Source organism: Agelaius tricolor, unplaced genomic scaffold (genome assembly GCF_023055355.1).
Source record: "Agelaius tricolor isolate 1412-34295 unplaced genomic scaffold, bAgeTri1.0.p SCAF_4, whole genome shotgun sequence".
Classification (NCBI taxonomy): Eukaryota; Metazoa; Chordata; class Aves; order Passeriformes; family Icteridae; genus Agelaius; species Agelaius tricolor.
Window position 1 is genome coordinate 11,731,243 of NW_027269264.1, and position 25,917 is coordinate 11,757,159.

The following is a 25,917-nucleotide window of genomic DNA, read 5'->3' on the forward strand; positions in this document are numbered from 1 at the left end:
ATTTTTGACAATTTTGTCACTCTTATTATTTTTATTTCCTTGGGATGTTTTCTCATATAGATACAGTTGAAGAAAAAGTACGTTCTGGTGGAGGATGTAATTTGAATTGACTGGATGAGTCTACAGGAAATGTTGCTTATCCATGACAGAAAGAAGTGATACAGTGTTAACAGCTGCATCGGTATTTTATGAGCCCAGCCCTACAGCAGGAGTGTACACATCCTCCTGTTAAGATGTTCCAACCCTCTGTAAAGATAATACAGTATGGATGAAAATACATTTGAATAGGTGTGCTTTAAACACACTGCTGGTTAGTCAGATCTACAGACACATCTGCAGACACGTCAGCAGACACATCTGCCCTTAACACTGGACCTTGGCTATTTCTGCAATGGGACTTACCCAAATAAAGGCAAGGGAGATGATTTTGCATTGCAATTTCTTGAGCACGTAGATGTTTTTTAACAGTGATGGGATAATAGGTACCACCTTTGACAGTTGCATCATTAGCAACAATCAAGCATTCCGTCCTAAAAATAAAAAAAGTTTATGAGAGAGAAAAGTATTTCTAATGAGTAAATATGTATGTCAGTTAAGAAATGCAACATGTCAAGGACTCTTGAAGCTTTGATGCTCTAAGAGAGCTCTTCTCACCCGCCTTCACTCAAGGGCACATTGTAACAGCAGCCTCAGCACTATAATGTCCTGTTCCATTATTTTAGGGAGTAAAATAATCCTGCATAGCACCATAATTAACTTCAAGAACAGTCTTGGAGGTACTTTGAGTAAGCAAAACTAATTTTTAGGCTAAAATACCACGCTATTTTTTTAAAGTAGCTTTCCAAATGCACTAATCTCTTTCCTTCATTGGACATCTGAAACTCCATGTATGTTTTGTTTAGTTAGTGGGATATACTAACTAAAAATCCCCAACAAACAAAAAACAAAATAAGATACCTCACTTCCTTTTAGCTATGGCCAAACAAATTGAGATACTGATTTTGTTGATTTTTTGAGTGTCTGAAACAAAACATTAAAAACACTAACAGTCTAATACTGGAAACTGAATAAAATGATACCTTCTTCCTTTTCATATCATAAGTAATGTAGATGACTGGAATCTCTCACCCAGATACTCGTCCAATGCCTGTGATAATGCCTCCTGCAGGCACCTCTTCATTATCATACAACTGGTAACCAGCAAACTGGGAGAACTCCAAAAATGGAGACCTGAATAATAACAAATGAAATAAAATGGTAAAATATTACTAGTTCAACCTGCCATTGAATCTTACTTAAAAGGTTAAATTTTAAAAGATTTTTTTTAAAGGAGATCAGTATTTCAAAGAACATTTCTGTAAAATTTCAATAATGTTATTTAGTGTTCATCATGTTAGTGTTTATGGAAGCTAAAGAGGAAAGAAGCCTGTTGCAATATTTACCTGCAAGAGACAACCTGAAATGTTTAAGAAAAGAAAAAGGAAGTACCTACCCAGGATCAATAAGCTTGTCAATTCTTTCTCTGGGTAACAGCTTTCCTCTTGATGTATGAAGCTTACGAGCTTTTTCTCCACCTCCTATGATACAACAGTAAACTGTCACATTTTCTATGGACGCAGATAAGATAAATTGTCAGTTATATTAAAACTTTGAATGGAAATGCTGATGAGTTCCAGTTTTTGAAGTATGAACCTTAATAATAAATAATAGTTTCTACTTCAAACAGATTTAAGGTATTGATAAAAAGGCTTGTTTTTTTAGAACCTATTTTATTTCCACCTCATTTTTTACAGTTAGTCTTGAGGCAAAGATTTTAATAAACATAGTTGTCTGAAACTTTCCCCCACTGCTTGGCAATAAACACAAGGGCAGAAAACAAAAATATGTAGAAAGCACATCAGTAGAACTACAGGAAATACTAATCCCTAGAACTCATTCATAATAGCTACACTGAATGCAATCTTGAATGACCCAGCACCATCTAGATTAATTTCCTTAGACCATGCCAAAACTGTAGGCAGAATTCAGACATACAGCATTTAATATCAAGTTTATATTTGTTTCATTTCAACTCTTCACTAGAGGTCATCCTAAATCTTTTGCTCTCTAGAGCTTTGTGTCATTCAATACTTCAAGATTTGTTGACACACCTCAGCCTCTTTGTAACAACAACTTATAAACATTGTCTCTCAGTGTAGACAGATCACTGATCTGCCTCATCACTCTAAAATTGTCTCCCTGTCCAAAATAAAGACGTTATGTTTTGCTAACATTCTCCTGAGACTCCAGGATTTCTCTGTCAGCTAGACATAACTGAAACAGAGATTCTAAGCCTCCCTTGAAGTCCTTTTCCCCACCTCCTTCCTTGAGCACTACACACATAATTTCCTACCTGTCAGGCATGCCAGAAAGCCCACAATTTGTTTTCAGTTCAGACAGTTCATAAGATCTATATATCCAGCCTAAGCCTAAATCTTGTAAATTCTTTCTGTACAAGTTTGTTAAAAAACAACCTCTCATATCCACCCACAGAGATACTACTCTCATCCATGTTCTCAACATCCATGTTCTCAACATTTCACTACATCATAACTACACTATCTCTGACCTCTGAAGTCTTTCATTTATACTGTGTGACGCTGCAAAAATAATTTTCATCCTGAGACTTTTGTCATCTCTGTGCATCACACAGGCTTGCTTCCCAGGCCCAGCAGCCATTCTATTGAACATTCCTCTTCCAACACCAAGACACTCTACCCTGCACTAACCTCCATTCTGAGAAGTAGTGTACTTAACAATGAAACACACTTGGAAGCATTTAAGTTGAAACCTCTTCTTAATTTCTTCTTTACAACAATGCCCAATGCCTACACCACTCTGACTTGCTGATGTCCTATGATCAGTCACGGAGATTAAAGGTATCTCACCTGCTTCTTGTGCTTCCTGTCAGAAAACCACCTGTGGTAAAGGGGCAGGAACCACTTCCTGCTGCACAGCTGGGAATTACTCAGTAGAGTGGGATATGGGTTCAGAAAAACCCTATACACTGAATAACAGCTAACAAATGAAGCATTCATTGCAAAGACCTCAAACAAGAACTCATCCCTGGATGAGCTTTTACAGTGAAATCTAAAGATGCTGCACATATCCTTCAGAAGCATTCAACATAGGTACCTAATTTTTCTTATATACTTAAATGATATGTAAAGCAATTTCAATCAATGTCAGTCAAAACTGTGTATTAACATTCTGGTAGAGGTTGCTCAGATGAAGGAAAGATGAACAGTATGGTCTTGTCCTGTCACTGTGTAACAGGCAAACAAGCAGCAAGGAAGAAGGTCATAACCATTAGTTTATGAGGCATACATCATTAGTTCATTAATTGCTGAACAGTCTCTACACCCATAAAAAACAGAACAGAGGCAGCCCATGGGTTTTAATATCTCCTCAGAAAACTCTGGATGCCTGTTTCACAGCAAGAAAGAAAAAGCATTGAGCACAAAATCTTAACTGTGCTCCATTCCAAAGTTGTAAAAGAAATTGCGTTATATAAGAAACAGTGTATAAAATGACAAAACCAGAATAATGATAGGGCACAATTAAAGCTACATGCTCAGCCTCTAGCAGCATAATTAGGCATTTATTAAATGTTTTCATTTTATTGTTTCCATTAATTATAGTCAACTGCAATTCATTCAGTCAGCCTTAAAAGTCAAAAAGAAGAAACACAGATTTTGATCTTTTAAACTACTACCAATCTGCTTTCTCCTTGCCAGCTCAACTACAGCTAGAAACTTGGAAGAGATCAACCAATAAAAGGAGGACAATGGAGAATCCTCATCCTTTAATGGATGCATGGGGAATTATAGTGACAGAGGATGAGGAAAAGGCAGAGGTACTTAATACCTGCTTTGATTCAGTCTTTAACAGGATATCACCCCACTGCGTTGGAAGACAGGGACAGGGAGCAAACTGAAGCTCCCTTAATCCAAGGGGAACTGGCTAGTGACCTGCGACACTACTTAAACACACACAAGTTTATGGGGGCAAATGTGATCCACCCAAGGGTACTGAGGGAGCTGGTGGAAGAGCTCACAGAGGCACTTTCCAATACTTAGCAGCAGGCATGACTGAAGAGGGAGGTTCCAGGTGACCAGAAGTTAGTCTAGACACCCACTGCCAGGAAGGGCTGGAGAGACAATCCAGGGAACTGCAGGCCTGTCAGTCTGGCAGTGGTGCCAGGGGAGGACATGGAGCAGATCATGTTGAGGGCCATTATGCAGCACATACAGGACAACCGGGGGATCAGGCCCAGCCAGCAAAGGTTTAGGGAAGGCAGGCCCTGGATGACCAACCTGATCTCCTTCTGTAACAGGATGACCCATTTAGTGGATGAGGGAAAGGCGGTGGATGTTGTCTCTGTGAACTTTGGCAAAGCCTTTGACACCATTTCCCACAGCTTTCTCCTGCAGAAACTGGCTGTTCATGGCTTGGATTGGTGCACTCTTGGCTGGGTAAAAGGCCCTGTCTGGACAGCTGGGCCCTGTCTCTGGCTGGAGTTACATCCAGATCATGTAACTAGTGGGGTTCCCCAGGGCTTGGTTTGGGGTCCAGTCCTCTTTTAATAAGTTTAACAACAATGTGGACAGAGGATTTAGTGAATCCTCAGTAATTTCCCAGATGACACCAGGTTGGATGGGAGTGTTGACCTGCTGCAGGGCAGGAAGGCTCTGCAGAGGGATCTGGGAAGGCTGGATCAATAGGCAAGGCCAACTCTTTGAGGTTCAACAAGCCCAAGCGCCAGGTTATTATTCTAAAATCTAGACTTTCATACTTACCTAACCTGATTTTTTCTGCTTGTTCTTGTAGCTCAGTTACCAGGGCCTTCATTCGTTCATAGTTCTCCTAAGTGGGGAGCAAAACAGAATTTTAAATTCAACCAAGGGTGACTATATTTAAATTTTTAATAAACAAACATAAGAAGTACAAGAGTAATTTTTCTTCCAAATCTAATTTTACCTTACTAAATACTGTCTCTGTATTGTCTTTAAAGTAGTAACATTTCTACCCTAGTACTGGCCTCTCTCAAGCATCCCAAAGCATTTAATCAAAATGCTTTACAAAAAAATCTTATTGTGTTAGGATAGGAAAAGACTAGTTCTGAAATTAATAAACTAAAATAAACTACTTACTATGGAATTGAAGTGCTGTTTCTTAGATTTTGTTTATCTTTGGCATAGGTTTGTTTGCATTTTGAATCTAATTTTGTAAAAACCACAGATTTGAATTAAGTGTCCTTATTACTTGTACCAAAGGATGAATGACTTTTTAGATTATTTTTGTCTTGGTTGAAAAAGAAGATTAAAAAAAAGTTGGTTTTGTTTTGGTTTTGTTTGGTTGTGTTTGGTTTTTTGGTTTTTTTTAAGCTGGTGTTCTTGCTATTATACTTCTAGAAAAATAAAGATTCATAATCTGAATATGAGTGAATCAGTACTGAGCTCACCATTTTCATTCAAATTATCCAAAACTCCATGAGCACATTACAGCAAGTTGGGACTTTTTTACAGTTTCTTAGGAATTTAAAGGTATTAGTCAAGCTTAATTTGTTGGGGTTTTTTTGCCAACACATTAAGAACTTTACTACCTTTTTGAAAAGTGCAACTGCAATAAAAGAACATGCTGCACAAAAAGATCTGATTGCCTTGTCTAATTCATTTATATGATGTTTGAGCCTACTTTGACAGAAAAAAAAAACAGCTGGTAACTCCAGGTTAACTCTCTATAACTCTCATATATACTCGAACACATAGACCTAAGGTTTCCCTTAGGAAGATGCTGCAAATGTTGCAGTTGAGTTTGTTCACTTAGGCACTGAAAGGTAAAGAAACAAAGCAGAAATAAAATAAAAACATGAACAGATTCAGCTCACATTTGAAGTGCTTTGGCTGTAGAGTGACTTTCAAAACAACATTATTTTTCTGCCTTTGTAATTGCCACAAATAAATTAAATAGACTCTCTTGAAAGGTAAAAATGTATCTTGTAATTCCACACTTTTAAAGTCTGGAGTTGTCACAACACCCAGTATTACTTTACATCAGTGTTCAGCTTGTCCACCTGGGTCATTTTGCACCTTTACACACCAAAAATTTTTCCTGTTTCTCCTAGTTCAGTCAGTCTTTTTCCTCTAAACACATTCACCTTTTGCACACAATACTGTGCTTAGAAACTCACCTTTAACATAGGAAAAAACCAAAAAAGCAGGTAAAATGGCAGAGGATGTTAACAGAGTAACAGTAATCACAGTCATAGAGTTTTTCATTAGATTTTGACTCACTGTAGCTAGTTTAGCTACTCTACATGAAAACTGTGAAAGAACTTTTTAGATAAACTGTAAAAAATACTGCACAAAACCATCTGGGTTGCTTAAACTCATTCAACTTCTATCACAATCTTTCATGCCTTAAACCAGAATAGAACACTGTTATACTTTACCAAAGAGAAATAAGGATGTTTTAAAAGAATTCTGAATACACACAGAAAAGACTACTCTCAGAAATAAACATGCTAGTTTTACCATGTATTTGTGGGCTCTTCATTATTGTCATTAAATAATGAAAAAAAAGGTCAGTGAACTGGCATCAAGTTCTTTCTGGAAAGTGGTCTTTGCACCAGCACATTGGGTGAAATTCTGCTGTTAATATGAGGATTTCTACAAATTTCAATGCAAAATTAAGAGGCAAACTCTAAACACGAATCCAACAGTTACTGCACAAGCTACATGAATTATTGCTACATCACCACAGTGTATGTAAGAGCTAGTGCCTGGAATCTTCAAAGAGACTTTCATTTTCCAGAATTTAGACTCACTCACCTTTAAATGACATTTCTGCCTATCTGGTTCAAGAGACAGTTTGCATCATCAAGGCGAGCCTGTCTAGTTGAATTCACAGCCAGAAAGGTAAACAGTGGCCAAGGAAGGCAAGACCCTCATCACCTATCATAATGTCTTCTTGTGTTTGCGCTGTTATTCCTTGTATTACTTTTTTTTCAGGTGGTGAAGTGCCTCTTTGTGTTTGTAAAGCAGTGCTTGCACTTAAGAGTGTTCCATAAATTATTTCTACCAAATACTAACACTATTAGCTATTTTACCAAGCCTTGCTTTTCTTTTGAGGTTGAAAGGAACCCAGACATAAGGGCAAATCTGGGGGCAGCTCAGATTAGTGAACACCTTTATTAAAATACTATAATTTTTTGGTACACAAAATATGAATGTGTGCACATATATAGACACACTTCACATACACAAGCTGTGTATGTGTATATATATGCATATGGACAAATTCTGAGATTACAGAGAAGCTTCAGCCACCTAATTTCTGTCCCAAATTTAGTTTCTGCAAAACAAAGCACAGAACCAAACACAGAACCAATGGACCTATCTCATTAAGAATACATGCCGCTGCTTCACACCAGTTTTGTGTATTACATGAACAAATACGAAAACAAACACATGCCCTCCTATCAGCCTCGATTCATACCTAAAGCCATGTTTTTCTCAGACAAACTATAAACACAATTTTTGAATATGATGGCCTTAATAATGCCCCATTAAAAATAAATGTATTTACATCAGATGAAAGTACTGCTCTCTTCGTAAAGACAACTGGAATTACACCTAGCTCTCCTCCTCAAAAGATGTTTTTGGATGCAAGTCCATGGCTCTGTACAGCTATTTCAGCTGTTTTCAACTCGGGAATCAATTTGTAAACACAAAAACATGCAACTTTGAAATCATCAGGCTCCATCTTCCACTGCCTACAAACCCTGCCTCCACCTCACTAGCACGGTATCGATCAGCCTGAAACGCAGCAAGAGCTGGCACCCTGATTTAAAAGGGCAAAAATATTCATGAGCCAGACGACTGCACTAACCCACGTTTTTTTCACACACTATCTGTAAGCTCGGCCCGCAGAAACGGACAGGCCTGGGCGCTCGGGGCGCGGCGCTGCCCCCGCCGCTCCGCAGGGCGGGACCGGGGCCGGGACCAGGACCGTGCGCAGACACGTGCTCGCCACGTCCCGGCCGCACCGACTCCTCCCCGGCATTGCTGCGGCCCGCCCGGGCCCTGCGACCCCCGCCGCCCTACCTGGTAAAGCGCGGAGCTTGCGTCAGGGCGCGACCCCACGGCCGCCACCGCCTCGCCGCGGTACCCGCGGGCAAGCAGCGGGCGCAGCAGCCGCAGGCAGCGGCCCGGGAGCCGCGGGGCACCCAGCAGCATGGCCGGGCTGGGCCGAGCCGAGCAAGCCGAGCCGAGCAAGCCGAGCCGAGGCAGACGTCCCAGGCCGCCGCCGCCGCCACTCCCCCCGGCGCAGCCAATGGGCACAGCGGGGCCGGCCCGGCCGCGGAGTCCCAGGCCGGGCCCCTGGACCAGCCAGTGCTGTAGAACGCTCTTTGGAAGAATTGTGTTGGGACGCGCACACGTGAAAACTGTTTTCACGCACAGCCTAGGAAAGCCCTTGCCTTCTTAGAAACTTGTCGTACAGTAATAGGGACAATCTTTAAAATCCAAACCATCTTTGGCCGAGTTTCTTCCTTCTGTGAAAACTTTGCTATTCTTCAGTATTCCAGTTTTACTTTAAGTCAAGGCCCTTATCTTGTTACCTTATCTTTAGAGAAAGGTAACAGCAGGGTGTCTGATACCAAGTAAATTAAGCTCTATTCTGAAACAAAACCAGGGAACAACGACAATGCCCCTACTAAACCATGCTCAGCCTGTTACCAGCAGGTCTGTGTGCACCCCAGTGGTGCAGCCCAAACTTCAGCTTTTCCTTTAGTTCACACTTATTAGATTCATGGACTTCTAAGTATTTAAAAACTGCATCTGAAACTTAAATAAACAGCAACACAGGTAAAAGAAAATAATTTATTCACGTAATTTACATACAGAATAGGACTACTTCCTTTGACACAGAAAGCTTGTATGTGATGATACAAGGCGTCAGACAACTCTAAGCAAAACAGTTTTATGCCACATCTTTGTAAAAATGCTACACATACGTATTGAGATTTCAATGATAACTTCTTACATCCTTCATCATTATAAAACTTCCATACACAAAACAAAACACAAAATTCTCTTTATTTCTATTCAAATTAAATTTGTTCTTAAAAAAAAATTCCTCTATCAAAGTGCATGTTATTTGCTGCAAGGAAAAAGAAAGCATAGCCCCAATTAACAATGCAGATAAGGCACCATAAATCTTAGTAATGAAGTAGTTGATTTTTTCCCCCTTATAACACGAATGCAAGCTAAAATATATGGAACTGAATATAAATTATTATCCCCTCAGAACTCACTCAAAAGGTACTCACAGAAATTATTTCATAGCCACTCCTCAAGAATCTATTTTTAGGCTCTATGAGTGCAATTGATATAAACATGCCAGACATATCAGGAAGTAAACACTTGCATACTTAATATCTACAAGATATAGAATACATAGAGTTACATGTATACATGAATCTCTTTCATAATGTTTACAGTAGAACAAAATTTAGATAAACATTTCAAGTTAAATGGATTAGACAAAGCAAAAGATACCATCCGAATAGAAACTGTGGTTGTATTTTTGAGGGTTTTTTGGGGGGTGAAGTGGGTTGATCAGATGCTTTCAAGTAAGTTACTCTACACTGGGACCACTAGTCCCTTTTCCATCACCTCAAGGAATACTGCTGCTAGTGACATTTCACTGGCAGAGCTAATATACCAATTTGCAGTAACAGTAGCTTTCTTCTGTATTTCTCCTCTCTGACAATAGTTTAAAGGTTCCTTCAGAAGCTTTGCCAACAACTTCTGAAAAGAAAAACATTCTCAAACTTCATAGACTATTTCAAAATTAACTACATATTTGTATTATTTACCTGCCAGTAAAAGATTACCCAGTCCAAACCTGATTATAGGTTTCTTGAGAGCATTAACAATACCATTTAAACATCAGTTTAACCTTCATAATAAACCTTCATTGCTTTGCAAAAGTACCTGCAAGTATTAAGTAATGGGAAAAATTTTAAGACTACTCAAGCTTGTGCAAGCAGGAGTTTCAGACTAAATATTGACTCTTTCAGCAACCACCTGACTTTCAGAGTGCATAAACCTAATTACCTCACCCAGACAAATTTCTTGATGAGGTAAATAAAAATGTAAACTAAAATCTAAAGCTAAATCAGAATTTTATGGCAAGTTACAGTACAAGCAGACATGCACATAAGAAAACTCTTTTAATTCAAGTGCTTCAAAGCAGCAAATCCTCAAAAGTGACATTATATAATCATGGTTTAAATCCAATGTCTTTGTGCTACTTTGCACAATGGAAACTGAGGAAGTCAGTAAATATACAAACAACTACACGTAAAAATAAGGAGAAGAAATTGTATCTATAGCTTTGTTTTCCACTTTAGAAGAAAATTAGCATTTATACTAGGAAACATCAATCTCCTCCTCCAAGTGATAAAAAAGGTTGCAAACATTAACCTTGTGTTATCTTTTAGTAAATTGTGTTCTTAAGTTTTCAACAAATTTTTAAGGAACCAATCCTACTGGGCTTTTCACATTACAGTCTTTTAAATTATGTGGTTAAAAAACTCTTACAAAAATATGTAATTTGGAGATTCAAATAAAAACACCTGAAGTGCTTGACATATGTATGTATGTATATATTTACTACATCACTTCCAGTATTTGCATTCTGATCTTCAGATATTACATTATACCCAAAAGATTAATTCCTCCTTCTAACGTAACATACTTCACAAAAAGAAGTAAAGAACTTGAATAGTCAGTACTAAGAAGCTTTAGCATTAAAATGGAAAAGGATACTTGTTGCAAGATTAAACATTATTTCATTGCACTTTTCTGTAGGATAGTTATGCACTCACTATCAGTGTCTAAACAAGTGAAACCATAAACCAGCAGTCAGTAAGTAGTCTGGTGCTATGACATCATTGTAGTGGTTTAGACTATGCCAGCATTTTCAAAGTTCCTGGGTTGCTTCAGAAAGAATCTACTTCATCTTCACAGCACTAATTAACATGTCCTAGGGTGACTTCATGATGCTTGTATCCCCAGTCATCTGTTCTGTTTATGCTGGATATTAGGTTTTGCACCTTTAAGACTGGTTCTGAGAGCAAAGGGGAAGAGAAGAAGTGCAGAGTTTGTTATCAGAAGCTGCACATGCTCCTCTGCATTCTCTCTCACAGACTGTGTTGTCTGCAGAACAGACAGAAGGCAGGTGAGAGCTTTCCTTTGTTTTTAGTTAGGTTTTAGCTAGCTGAGGCAGAGAAGTTCACTGGACTGTGGCTTTTCTTTTTTTTGGGAACTGATCATCCCTGTTCTGGACTGAAAACCCAGAAAAACATGGGCACCTCACACCTGTGGCCCACTGAAGCCCAGGATGCAGCATTTTCCAGCACAGGAGGAACTGGTAACAGACTGAGTGAGCTGAGTTACACTCCAAGGACAGGACTTTCTGAATTTGCCATCTCTTCAGAGCAGCAACAGGTTTTATTGTTTAGTATTGTGCATTTTTTTATGCTTGTGAATACTCTGCTTGTTAAATTAATAGTTTTTTTTCCACTTTTCTCCAAGAAAATCTTTCCAAACCAGTTGGGGGAGGGACTGCTTGAATCTGCTTTCTAGAGGGACCCCTTTGAAAATTTCCTCTCAAATTTGCCCTGAACCAGGACAAATACATTTTTTTTAGTGCCCAACATGTGGCTCGAGAAAGTGAAAAAATCCTGTACTGATTGCATTTTGGTTCTACTTACTCTGCATTGAGATAAAGCAGTCAGTAGCCATGTTGATTGAATTCATAATGTCTCTCTGGATGGAGGCCTTCGCCTGTCTCTGGTCCCTAGGCTGTTTAGAGGGTTTAATACCTTTCTGGTCCCTAGGCTTACTTTCTTATCTGGAGATAGATCCATTGTGCCTAACATGTAGCTTTTACAGTAGAGGGGCAGAGATTTGAGTTGCTATTGTGCTGGGCTCAGTGATAATGGTTTATAGGGAGTTTACATAGGTACAGGAGCTTGTTCAAGACGTTTGGTTTATGGTTTCTTTGTCCAACCCTGCATCCCAGTTCCAATAGCATGTTTTGGCGTTTATTAGTAATCACACCCAGTTTGTTAAAGGAGGAGCAGGAGATGAGGCTTTTCAGCCTTAGCTTTCCATCTTCTCCTCTGAATCTGTTACATTACTTTCGGAGAATGTTCAGTTTTCCCTGAATATTAAAGAGATCACTTTCCTTGTATTTTATCTGCTACTGTTATTACTGGCTGACATTAAGTGTGGCATAATGAATATCAGAACAAATTGTAACTTTTAAAATAAATACTCTTTTCTTGTTGCAGTATATTCTGTGATCCTAGGTTTTTATGAAACCCTTTGCTATTCTGAATCATCCACTTCCATGAAGATGTCACTGAAAAAGTACTCAGAGATTTTGGTTGGCTCTCCTTCCTTCTCTTGATCTTTAGCACAGAGAGGTGGCTTCTCAGGTGAGTTGTTACTTGGAACCTGATAAAACAAGAAAAGGTTGCTCTTAACAGTCTTCATCAGTGTGTATGTGTAAATATATTTACATATATATGCACATGAGCTATTTGTAAGGGTTATTTATTTATGTAGGAAGTTTTGACTTCAGGGGGAAAAAAAATCAGGGTTTACTGAAAATGAGAAATAAATAGATATCCATGCAGACAAAAATCAACTTAGTTCCCTTGCAAGTTTCCTAAACATGCACAAGTCAGAATCTGTCAACTGGAACAGATCCTGGACTCAAAACATGAATGCTACACACCCATCTACTCACTCCTGAAACAACTAATTCACTGTTCTTCACACCTCAGAAATGCATGGTTGTTCAAAAGTAAACTCATACCGTAACTGTAGCATCAGCAGCTACATGTTCATGTTCCACAGATGATGAAGTAGAGGGAAAGGAACAAGAGTCCCTCTCATCCTTAGTGGATGGAGTGGGTTTCTTTAGACTTCGTTTTGGTGTCACAATTCGTGGCTTTTGGACCTTCCCTCTATTCCCTTTGGTGTCTTCTGCAGATTCAGAATTACTTTTTTTGCAAATTAAAGATAAAAATCCCAATGGTTTTCGTCCACCCCTGTTCAAAACAAGTATGGTCAGGATGTCATAGGATTGCTCGATAAAAGGAAGATGTAAATAGCATTGCAGGAGTCCAATTCTATACACAGGAAATAAACACGCACCTACAGGACATATGAAAATTCTAAGGAAAAAAAACAAAAAGTCATTCTGAGAAAGGCTTTGGTATTACTGAATATTCTGGTACAAGAGTTTTTTTGAACAGTCACAGAGATTCTTGACAATTTTTAAGCCCAGGAACAGGAACCTATTATTTGCTGCTAATTCACAGCTTGTAACAAGCTACCAGACTTTCAGAAAGTGGCTCCAAGAAGGATGGAGGCACACTTCTGAAGAACAAACTTAAAATTCTGAGCATCCTTCATGTAATCAATGGAAAACCTGATCCCCAAGGATGGAGCTACAGCAGACTACCTGCTGCAGGGTTTTAGCCTAATTACAGCAGCAAACCCAGAACAGTGAGCTTATGGAAGTCACAGCACTGAGCTTATGTGAGTCACACACAAAGCATTAACTTTTCATGTTGTTAAGAGTTTACAAATTAGAAAGTAAACTTTAAGGCAAGGATTCTGATGTTAATGCATCACTATCCAATTGCTGTGGATGTCCCAAATATAGACAATATTGGTACTCACACAAGTATAATGAAAAAGTAAATGCCAGATTAGAAGAAGCCAGTGGAGCATTGCAATCAAAATAATTAAGTACAGGAGCAACAGAGAACATGAACTCAAAACATTTAAACAAACCGTACAGAAAAGTATATTTTAAAAATCAAGTCAACATACAGGGAAGAGGAATATCCTCTAAGCTGCCAAGATTGAAACTCCTTTGGGGAAATTACTTATGTCACTGCTAAAAATTCAGTAACAAATCTTACTGGCAGGATGAACACCCAAACAAATGGATGGGTATATATATCACAACATGAGACTTAGCTATGGAAAAGAACAAATTATCCTAAGTTCCTATCACAGCAAATGGATGCCTACCTGACAAAAGGCTTCTATCATGTCTAAATAGACACACAATATGTCAGTAGAGCCCTTCAGTGGATCTACTCATTTAATGAGTAAAATAATGCAAATTTCAAAGCAGACAGTTTGATGCTTTCTGATTTGCAGGAGATTATAGATACTGTAACTCTTAGCCATGCAGGTCACAAACAATGGTACTAAAAAGATGTCAACATAGAAACATGATCTTTTTTTACGGAACAAGCTGACAAAACACTATTGCAATTACTCCATACCTGAGTAATGGAGTTTTTGAAGAAGATGCTGGGCTTCTAGTTTGTTCCAACTGTGCAGATTCAAGCACATTCTCTTGCTTTCCTTGTCCACTTATTTCTGCTCTTCTGTTAGAGGTTAATCTAGACATAACCTCCTCTTCCATTTCAGATGCTGCATTCTCAAGTGGTGCTTTCCCTAAGCTCTCCAAAGTCTCAAGCTGGCTTTTCTCAGCCAGTTGTGAGATAGACTCAGACACCAATACAGAAGTAAGTACTTTTTCCTTTGCTGAAGGCTCTGTTTTTTGAACAGGATTCCCTGTAAAAGAAGATGAGGGTCAAAGACTTCGTGATAACACAAGAGCCCAAAAAACGCATGATATTAAAATGGTTTGAACCATTACAGCAGAAGGGCTGAATTTTTGTTTAGTTTTATTTTTCCATTTATTTTTATGAGTCACCACTACAAATTAAAAGTTCGTGGTCTACTTTTAAAGCCTGTAAGACCATATGAATGTTATAGGAAAAAGCTGGTAGAAGTGTGGTTTTAAATTTTACAGCACACTCTCCCCAATTCCCTCATCCTTTATTAACACTCCACAGAACTCAGTCTAGTCACCTAGCCATTTAACCTTCTATAACTTCCCTTAGAGGTCTTTTTCAGAGCCAAAATTATAGTTCACCAAGCCCTTCCCTGGCTCAGATCAATGAAGATTGCATTGTCAGCAGTTTTGCTTTTTCTCTGTTTCTTCAGAGGCTGATTGATCTCCTAAACAATTCCATACTTTTTCAGTAAAAATGCAAAACAAAACAAAAATAAACTATTTTGGCACTGTGTGGTTAAAATGCCAGTTAATACTTTTGATTATTTGTGCTCTTTAACATGTGGAAATATTTGCTTAAGAGACAATAACACGTTTAGTCAAAAAAACCTCCCAAATTTCACCAATAAACTAGCTACAGCAATGCTTTTAAAACCATTATTAAATAACCAACATTTATGTAATTCAGCACACCTAGTTTATAACAGAAAGCATGGAATGGTGGTATTAGTGTAGTACCAGGAAAACTTGTTTCTACTATTGTGTTAGATGGCCTCAGAAAGAATTATTTAGCATGACAACCAGTACTAAGTTGTGATGTGTTTACATTCATTATACTTTGGTTTGCAAGTTTACACGTACATACCAGAAGTTACCATTGGCACATCTGTGGATTTAATTGAATAACCCTGTATTTAAAAAAGAAAAAAAAAAGGTTTTTTAATTGCTCTTAATACAGAAGAGACAATGAAGTTGATAAACTCATATCACACATGCACAGTTCTAAGCACAGGACTAATACAGTAGGACAGTGCAGCATCCTTCATCACTTAACTCATTTCCTAAACAGGCTTTTCAAGATGTTCTTATGACAAATTACTCAAGACAAAGATATTGAGATAAGACATCAAAGAAGGAAGAAGATTGTTATCCATCCCTTCTTAGAAAAGCTCTCTTTTTTTCTAAATGGGGAATTACCACCCATTCCTACACCAAGGTACACTATACAATCTTAGCCCGCTTACAAAGATCAATGGTAGTTGCTGCCATAAGCTTGGTCATATTGTAAAAGAGCACAGAAGGATGCTGGAAAGATGGTGGCTTGTTTTCACTGGCAACTTGCTTTTTAAACTAGTACCTGCTATGTTAAGAATCAATAGGAACATATCTATCTAACAGCTTCTTCATGTAACAGACACAATGCAGATTCAAAACATCATTCAGTGCACCTAGACATCCTGCCAGTCACCCAATATACCTCCAGAGTTTCCTCTCCTGCAATGCCATTGTCATAAGGTTGATGCAGAATGAACCAAGTAAGACATATTACCAGTCTGTCTACTAGGAAGTCTAATTTAAAAACACCTGAGAGCCTACAGATTCTCAAAAAGCCCTAATAATAAATAAACAAATACCCAAAACCTGTTGTAGATTTAAAAACTAAAAGCAATTTATAGGTGTTGATTTTCCTTTTAAATTGTATAGGCATATATAGTACATATTTAAGCAAGTAACACCATTAAAAAATAAACATAATTAAAATGCTCTATTATGTGTTATGTATCTACCCCATGGATGAAAACTCACCAAATTATGATCTCACCTTGTAAGTGGTTTCCAGGCTATTTTCCACTGTAACAGTAGATGGAGTTTTCTTGGAAGGAGGAAAATCATTCTCTTCAAGCTCAGCAGCCAACTGTTTTTCAGCTGTCTGCAACTTTGAAACAGGGTCTACTGCACTCTCTAGTTGTTTGGTTTCCGTACTGCTGTTCAAAGGTCCAGCAACCTTACCAGCTGCAGTTGTCAAGGATTCAGTACTGTTTATAGATATATAAAATCATTATTGTGACAGTACAAGAAGCCAAAACTTACTTTGTATAAAGTTTCTGTATGGAAATTACACACAAATCTTTGGTGATACTCTCTCTTGCTTAATGTCAATATTAACTTCAAATGTACCATTTACTACCAAGAAACAATTTGTTGTGCTATTTGGAGTTAGTTTTTCTAGTCATATTGAATTTAGTTTAGCTGCTCTATTTGAACTCCACTTGGTCTTTTCATATGATGCAAAAATATGGCAACTTATTAACTGCCCTAGAAAAATGCTAAAATACAGTATTATTTATCTGCACAGTTGAACCCCCACATGCTGTATGGTCTCAAAAACATACAGACATATATAAGACATACAGAGAAGCAGCAGAGACTAGGAAAATATAAAAGCTGTAATTTCATCACATTCTGGTTATGATCTGAGGACTTTCCTTAGTATAGTAATGTTGAACTAAAAATTTTGTTACACTGCATTCAGAGGTACTCTTTGTAAAAGAAATTCAAACCCTTTTGGATTGCAGTAGACAAACCAGCTATTATTCTTTGGAGTAATTAATTAGTTTGTGTTTTCACCTTGTCTGCCTTTTAAATAGCAAATTCAAGACAATAAGAATTTATTTTTTAATTATTGTTTATCGTGTTTTTCAGAAAACCATCTACATGAATAATCTGGACAAGCAATTAATAAACAGATACTCTACAAAACTGTTGAAGTAATGTAAAATGCAAACATGCTTAGACTTTTTCATTTCAATTGCTTCGCATTGTAAGTATCCATAAGGCCAAGTAAAGCTCAAGATGGGCAAATGACTTCTACTAAAAAGGAAGAATTACTCTAAAGGGTAAATCGGAATTAAGATGATATCAAAATCTCAGCTTACTAAAACACTAAATTTCAAACATCTATAGAATCTTCCTCAAATCGAATTAGAGCCCTTTTTACTTTCTTAATTCTCTAGCCATCTGTCAAAATTACTTCCTCTTGCATTTCTTCTTTTGAGAAGTTCTAATCTGTACTAGACAGTCAGAGAACAATCAAGGTACACAAAAACTGTTTCACTTTGATTAAAAACAAAGCATTTACCTCTCCACTTCAGTCACAGTTGTTTCACCTGCATTTATAGGGCTGATAAGTATTGGGGCTGGTAGTACTGGTTCTGAAGTTTGTTCCACCATAGCAGATGCATCAAACTCTTTTGAGCCAGCTGGGATTTCCACCAATGTTAAAATGAATGTCTGTTCTTCCTCTGGACATCTATGATCATCATTCACTACTATAATTTTTTCAAGGAAATAAGTAACAAAAAAACTATTAATCAAATATGAAATTATGCTGTTCCCTTCATGTCCTCCCTATACAGAGTACTGAAATTTTAGGCATTCATTCCTCCATGGAAAAAGACACTGGACATATTCTTGAGACAATAAGCTTCCTGACTTCCCAGATGAGATACACATCATCATCTCCTGGTGCTTATGCACTGCAGAGGAATCCTGATTACCATTTAGAATGAGGAATATTAAAAATGCCTGGTAATGAGGAAAATTTTTAAAGGGTGTTCTAGCATTAAAGAGCAATTTGCAGTTTAATTAAGCATATGTCATGGTGGTCAAGTGCCCCTCTGTCTTTAATTGCAACTCTCAGGTATTAAGAGTTACTTCTTTAAATGGCAGATGTCTACTATTGTGAAGATAAGCACAGGATTTTTCCCCTCACTGCAGACTGGCAGAACAGGATCTGAAAGCATAGTCTTGAATTTAAGAGGAAAAACAGAGATAATTTAATCAACAAACAGATATTAACAGATAGTTGCCAGCTGCCATCCATTAGAATTTAAGGAACAAACATTTGTAAAGTTTTCAAAAGATGGAAAACAACAATGGTAGTCCATTATTTAAGACAGATCTCAATGAGGTAAAGCTGTTATTCCAACCTCAGCTTGCTTGGATTCTTCATCTAATTAAACACAGTTTAAGATGCCTCACCCAAGATTCTGGCAATAATAGAGCACAGCAACAAATGTCTAAGAAGAATTATTAGCCTGATCCTTTGCAGAAGCTCATGAGTTACAGCTTTGGACTGTAGTTTCCACGTAAGGTAAGTATTCTGGGCCTCTGTCACTGTGACTATCCCCTATGTTAGACAAGTAGTGGTTCCAAACCAAGCATTTCAATTTGTTCTAGGGAACAGGAGACATCACCTTCATAACTTTCATCATACTTCATCAGTTAAGCATTAATCTGTTGACTCAGCACAGCTAAAGAAGGAAGTTTGATTGTTTTACACGTCCCCTCTTCTTCTTTCCCTCTGCTCCACACTTGCACAGTACAGCCCTCCTACTCACAGAACTCTGACAACAGCATTCACTTGGTAACTTCATGAGCAACTACAGCTCACTAAGCCTGTGGAAAACTAGTTTCTCACCCTCTGTCATGTTCAGTTTTTGTTGGGTGAGTCAGAGGTGCAAAAAGGACTCTAAAAACTATATACTATACCTACCACAGGGTAAGCAGCAGGAGCTCTCAACAGGGCAAAGAGAGCAAGTTTCCCTTCCACTGATACTTAAACTTAATGAAGGGCTATTCAAATAGTTCTTAAGTCTAGTTTCTATTAATGAAATGTAAAGACAAGAGGCTAGGGAGGGGAATGTCATTATGTGGATGCTGTGGATCATTATTTGTGTTAACGGAATAGAGTGATTAATTTGTCAATGAAAAATTTAATTTTTTTAAAATGAAAATTTCAGGGTTGTAATTCATCTTTTAGTAAGCGCAAGATAAACAAATGTGGGCTTTTGTTAACTTTGAATATTAGCACTTTGAATATTGTACCTGAAGTTTCTTCTCTGCTGCTTATGCAATGTCGTTGAGCATCCTGAGTACAAGCTTCATTCTAGAAACAACACAGTTGAAATAAAACAACACGGTTGAAATTAATAAATCTTGAAAATTACTCTAGGAAACAGGAAGAAACAAAGCATGTCAAATGCTGAAGATCCAAAAACTCCAATCACATCATCATTATTTGTCAGTTTTCACTTCTAGCTGTTCTAGGCTGAAGAGTACTAGCCTAACAAGGACAAGAAACACTGGGAAAATATAAAATTTATATGCAGCTTCTTGTCTATATTAATAATTTGTCAAAATAAATTTATACTTCCTACAGCACAATTCTGTCGAGATGACTCACACAATAAATTGTTCAGCGGCACTAAGAAAGCAGATTCCTACAACCCTTAACAAACCACTGAGTGCCAAATAAAAACATGAATCTCTACAGCTCATCTATCCCTTCCCTTCTACAGCTTGTCCCTTTATTAAAACCAGGAATTAATTGAACCACCTCTACCACAAGCTGCCTTTTCTTATACTCTCTCTGCCAGGCCTGTAAGAGCAACATCATTCTTGCACATTGTCCTTATATGAAATCAGCCTTGACAGAGCAACCTGCTGCACTCGGGAAACAAGCTACTATGCATTAGCTGTTCCAATGTAACTACATGCTCACTGATCTCACACAACACTAGAAACCCTGGGGAACTGCGAATGAACCTGTCTCTCATGACAGAAATAAGGTAACTCTCATTTATACTAGAACACAGACCCACAAGCAACTGCAAAGAAATGGATGTGCAAGACATATTGTTTACCTGTGACAACGTACATGATGATAATATAAATGATATAGATATATGTAAAAATTTGCAAAATTTGTGTATGTCATATAATAATATGCATGTAAAACTCTTAATTGTTTTTTTTTAATAAATGAGAAAGAACATAACGAAGAATGCAGTTTGCTTTGCTCCATCCAAGATGTAACATTTTAACTTCATTTTAATGTAACAGAAATATAACAGTAAGAGGTCGGTCACAGTGAATGGATACAAGAATCTTAGGTAACTTCTTCCATCAAGACTTCTTAAAAGTTCCTCCCAGTTTTGCTAATGTGTATTACTTATTACTGAAACGTTCTAAAGAGAGTTTGCAAAGATTAAGTTTGTCTGAAATATGGTTTGGATATGCCCCTGCAAAAAAGCAAGTTTCGTTTACCACTGCAGTATCAAGTGTTTAAAACTGGTGAGTATATTTGCACTGAAAACCTCTTTCTTACAGAATTTCAAAATCTGGGCACTTCTGGACTGTAATTAAGTCCTTGTTCTTTACCTGAGTAAAGTTGACTGTACATATTTGGTGCTCAAGAGGACAAGGACTCTGCTCAGACAGTTCATCCACAGAACTTGGATTTGGACAATCTTCTAGTCCAAGGTGTGATTTTTCAGGTTTTGGCAATGCAGTTCGATGTCTTAAATCTCCTGAATTTCCACATGCATCTCTTATCTGCTTTTCTGTTCTGCAAGGTATATATCTAGTTAATTTGAAAACAGATAAAGATACCCTGTGCAAATGCTAAATTTTGTGTTACAATGTATTTAATATGAATAATATGTAATTACAGGGAAACAAAGTGCCTGTTTAAAGACGACACCATTGTACTAAACAGAATGCATAATCTTTGAACAAATCTACATAAAGAATTTCACAGGAAGGCCTCTGTAACTTCACTAATGGAGACACTCCTACTGAAAGCACAACCAAGCAGGAAGCATTATAAGCTCATTAACATTTCTAAATTAATCAACTCATTAACATTTCCTTTCAGTTCCATAAAAGACAGTTAAGCAGCAAGGTAATTACTAAGTTCTAAAATAGCAAACAAAAGTTAATGTTCTATCTCCAAAAGCTGTAGCAGAACATGTAAGGGAGAAAAACCTGAAGTCTAAACTGTACACTATCTGTATAAACACATACACAGAGTCTGTGAGCACACTTTTTCCATTACAGTCACATACTACACCTGAACTTCAGCTGCATATTTTAAGACACAGTAGGAATAAAGTCAGTATTAAATGATGAGTCTTCTTACCTCTCAGTTTTGTCTACTTGCTTGTTAAGTTCCATACTTCCAGATGCAAAGTCATGAAGAACTGAAGAATCACCTGCAGCTTGTCTGATTGGCTCTGGTTCCACCTTCTGCATTTCTGCATTACCCCTCAGGGTTATAGGATCTAAGTTTTCTAAGAACAAAAATTAAAATATTGTCTTTTCAGTCTCCGGGTATATATATATTTGTATTATTTTTTATATATAATCTTGTATGAATTAAAGTTTTGTAGTATGTTTATATAGACACATATACATGAATGTGCACATGAATAATTGTGTCTTACATAAATAAGGCATATACACATATCTCATCTTGCCTTTCCTATTTTGCCAGTGACATGAAGACAATTAAGAGTTTGAAGATTACCTTTTTTGCAACTGCTTTAAGAATAGAAAGCCAGTTCCTTCTATCTCCTCTTCCACTTTTAATGGAAGGAAAAGACAGTAATAATACAAAAAAGTACAGTGGATTTGACTGTATTTTTGTATTTGTATAATTACACATTCTGCCAATCTGTAATTGGCATTCAAGTAATTTAAGTGCCTTACAGGTATTTTAATACCTGCAGAAAAAACCTGCTATTCAAATTTCATTTAATTTCATACTGAAAGGTATTCTCATGTATAAAATGATATCACAAATGGGTACCCCATCTTACAATGGCGATGTTTTACCTGTAAATGTGAATGGAAAGTGAAAACATTCAGCTTTGTTTCATTTCATGAACAGTTGTCAATCTATTGAATAACCATTTTCACAGCCTTAGGATAAGAAACAGGCTTACCAGATTGAATTTGCTCTAGTTGTTCCACAAGTATATTTGCATTAAGTATCTCCTGCATTATGTTTTCACTGGACCTCAATATTGCAGAGGTTGGCTCAGGCTCCAGGTGTCCACCTCCTGTCAGTCTCATACTATTCACCACAGGCAAAGAGCTACCACTACAAGTAAAAGGAAAGATGTCATCAACAGAGTTTCTGATTTTTGACAGTTAGTGAAGAGAAGATATAAGAGATATGGGGTAGATCAGACAATGAAGACCTGAAATGTAGGCTGCAACTGGCAGAGAAGACAGAAAACTACCCGTCAAGATAAAAAAAATAAAAATCATCTGCGAATTGAAACGGACAGGTATGCTGCAAACTAGTATGTTTCTAATGTAAAGGAATTAAAAAAAAAAAAAAGAAAAATTTTTATGTTTAAATAACAGGAGAAGATCAGAAATCTAATACATATGAAATAGTAGAAAGTACTGGTTTGATAATATAATTAAACTGGATGCAAAATAAACTATCTTGGATTAACATTTTTCAAAGAGCATAATCTCATACTTTGTTCAAGCAGTCAACAACTTAAATAGTTTTCCAAATAAATCATGATAATCAGCAGATGTTTCTCTGGGAAAGTGTCCCACGAAGCTGTCTAGTAATTCACAAATGCAAAAATTATTAATGATCATTCATTAAAACCATACTGATGGAAGATCAACTGGTTTCTTGCCATCCCTTTGCTCTAAATCTTTGATCTACACCCCCGTAGCAGCAGTGACAATTAAGCAATTTGCCTTGGTCTGATTAGCTGTAGAGAACTTTGCAAGAAAGAGCTTGGTAATTAAGAGTGATCCAGTGCATAATTAGTTTGCATATTTTTTTCTCCCCTTCCTCCCCCAGTAAACCTAATTTCATGAGAGAAAAAACAGTTGTAGATACCCAAAATTAAATAAAAACACTTCATGAAAGTAGTAAGAAAGAGATGAGAGGAGTTTCTGCAGATTACATACTACATTACATTAACTGAGAGACCTTTACTTAAGCAAGACTGCTTGCAAATTGATAAAAATGCCAGAAAGAACCTAGCAAAAGTAAGCAGTGCCAGAGGATCTCTCTCACTAAAGAAAATGAAATAGTAATTTAACCTGGTATCAGTAGCATCCATCTCTGAATATTCTTCTATCCCTGTTCTTGTGCCAGTGATATGATGTTCTACATTGATGTTGTTTCCATCCTCAGAAGGCAGCAATTCCTTGACAGAAGTGTCTGAAGCAAGTGAATACTGACTAGAAGTTCTATTTTCTTTGGAGTACACCTGACTTACAAGGCTATGAGCTGTGTCCAAGTCATCTTGAGCAGGTAACATATGTGTCTGTTCTGGTTATAACAATAAACAGAATGGAAAATTTCATTTAAAACACTCAGGTTTGGCATGTATATAAAGCTATATAACTCCAAGCCTCATTTAACAAAGTTTCTATTCTCCAAAGACACAGATTGAAATCCCAGATAAACACAATCCTAAGAGAACACTTTTTGTAGTAAGAACACAAAAAGTAACATTCAGCAAATGAAAGCAGATAATAAATGGTACACAAAAGCTATAACAAACCCAGGTAATTTCAGGTTGTAGCTAGTTAGGATGAAAAGGCTATGCTATTAAAGGTCTGAAAAGATCACTGAAAGTTAGAGTCATTTAAGCTTGATCCCTTTCTTTTGTCCAGTTTATGTGCCCATATCAATTTAAACATGTGCGTCCTAAAGATTACAGAAACAACTTTCTAGCAGTGATGCTGTTGGCAGTATTCAGTAGGATGCCTGCCTGTTTCCAGCCAACCTGCATTGGCTGGACTCACTACCTGTTACAATGCAACAGGATTAAAAGCATGAAAGACTCTTGACTTCCTGCTATGCAGCAGCATGTGGAAGAGCTTTGCAGTCACTGCTCCATCCCTCCTTAGGTGGACCCAGAAAGCACAAGAGCAAGGCTTTGTCCCATAAATCAGACCATACCTTCAGTGCTTGTTTTTAACTGGAAATTTGGATCACCCATGGCAAGTAAAGTCATAGCAGCTTCAGTGCTTCCATCGTTAATTCCTGTGAAGTTGTTCACACACATTAAAAGTCACAACCATATTAACTAGAAACCGACTTACCCATATTCAAAAAGTATTTGACACTACCACCAATACAGTGAAGTACGTATTTTTTAAATTGATCTTATTTAGGAATCAAAATGCTTGTAGGCAAGCAGCCATTCTCATCCAGCAAATTCAAACTACTATTAAAACACTGAGCAGCAACACAACTGCCTTTAAGGGTGTACTGGATACAGGTGGCAAGGTGTTGCCAGCAGGGGCCTGCCCTGGACACAGCCAGCTCCAGCTGACCCACTGCAGGACACAGCTGAGCCTCTCAGTCAAGATGGTGGCACCTTTGGAAACATATTTTAAGAAAGGGGGAAATGTGTATATGAGTAGCAAGTTAACAGGAAATACATAAGCAAGATTGTTTAATATTTACCTTTGTCCACATCTGGGTTTTCATGTATGATTGTTTCCTTAAATACAAAGAAAAACAATATCAAAGCTCTATATAAAACTACCTTATAATTTTTCTTTAATGCTTACATGTAAATTCTGTGCCCACAAGTTTCCCTGGTTTTAAGGCTAACAATATTTACTAACACAGTTTTCCCACAGGTGTGCCTCACATCTGTGTGTTACAGGTACCAGTCTAAAAAGCTATGCAGTTACATTCAGACAGGGCAACAAGAAACTGCTGAAATAGCTTTGTATGACCAATGAAACAAACAAAAGACATTCTTACAGTTGTTGAGGTGCTTTCTTCTTCCCTCTGTACTACTGGTTGGATAGAAGCACAAGAAAGACTTTCAGCATCAGTAGCCACCTGCACATCTGGGATATTCACAGATATTTCCAGCTGTAAAAGTAATTTTACAAGTATTTGAGTTCATCAGATGCAAAAGAAAATCTGTCAAATGCAAATTTTTATAAACCTCACATATTTAACAGATGTTCAACATCTAGAGAAATCCTTTGCAAAAATCATACCTTCTGATTTGAGAAGGAAGCAGTGGTATGAACAGAAGGCAGAACAGGTACTGCTACCTGTAGCTAAGTGGAAGCATCAGACAACCTAAGGCCTCATTTCTAGTCACTCACTTCTCCACTGAACTAAGCTATGCAGCTGAGATCTTTTATAGTGACTATTTACCTCAAATGGGTTTTCTTATTTTTTAGTCTTTTTCTGCTTTTTAAGTCTTCAAGATGGAAAAACAGTACAGACTTATTTCCAAAGCAAGATAGGGAATCAATATGCAGACACATAGAAACAGACCCACTCACCATTTCACCTATTTTTTTTTCTTCCTCAGCAAGGTATTTTCACTGAGAATT

The 25,917-nt window shown here is 37.4% G+C and overlaps 2 protein-coding genes across 6 annotated transcripts in view; both read right to left on the reverse strand.

The window, feature by feature from the left end:
* Positions 1-8,371, reverse strand: part of MCCC2 (methylcrotonyl-CoA carboxylase subunit 2) — a 37,323-nt gene extending 28,952 nt beyond the window's left edge. The window contains exons 1-5 of the mRNA XM_071424582.1: positions 8,148-8,371; positions 4,839-4,905; positions 1,493-1,577; positions 1,129-1,230; positions 403-530 (exon numbers count right to left, since the gene is read on the reverse strand). Coding sequence (XP_071280683.1) covers positions 403-530; positions 1,129-1,230; positions 1,493-1,577; positions 4,839-4,905; positions 8,148-8,279 — 514 coding nt within the window. The 5' untranslated portion in view covers positions 8,280-8,371. The remainder of the gene's footprint in view (positions 1-402; positions 531-1,128; positions 1,231-1,492; positions 1,578-4,838; positions 4,906-8,147) is intronic.
* A 539-nt stretch (positions 8,372-8,910) lies between these two features.
* The window catches only part of BDP1 (BDP1 general transcription factor IIIB subunit), a 52,934-nt gene continuing 35,927 nt past the window's right edge, over positions 8,911-25,917 (reverse strand). For 4 of the 5 annotated variants that reach the window (XM_071424584.1, XM_071424586.1, XM_071424583.1 and 1 more), the window contains 14 exons: positions 25,328-25,441; positions 25,022-25,058; positions 24,512-24,595; positions 23,644-23,875; positions 22,512-22,669; positions 21,707-21,857; positions 20,947-21,133; positions 19,612-19,672; positions 17,864-18,053; positions 16,547-16,760; positions 15,590-15,632; positions 14,426-14,720; positions 12,937-13,171; positions 8,911-12,572 (listed from right to left, as the gene is read on the reverse strand). In XM_071424584.1, coding sequence (XP_071280685.1) covers positions 12,444-12,572; positions 12,937-13,171; positions 14,426-14,720; positions 15,590-15,632; positions 16,547-16,760; positions 17,864-18,053; positions 19,612-19,672; positions 20,947-21,133; positions 21,707-21,857; positions 22,512-22,669; positions 23,644-23,875; positions 24,512-24,595; positions 25,022-25,058; positions 25,328-25,441 — 2,130 coding nt within the window. In that variant the 3' untranslated portion in view covers positions 8,911-12,443. The remainder of the gene's footprint in view (positions 12,573-12,936; positions 13,172-14,425; positions 14,721-15,589; positions 15,633-16,546; positions 16,761-17,863; positions 18,054-19,611; positions 19,673-20,946; positions 21,134-21,706; positions 21,858-22,511; positions 22,670-23,643; positions 23,876-24,511; positions 24,596-25,021; positions 25,059-25,327; positions 25,442-25,917) is intronic. The other variant, XM_071424585.1, reaches the window with a different exon arrangement.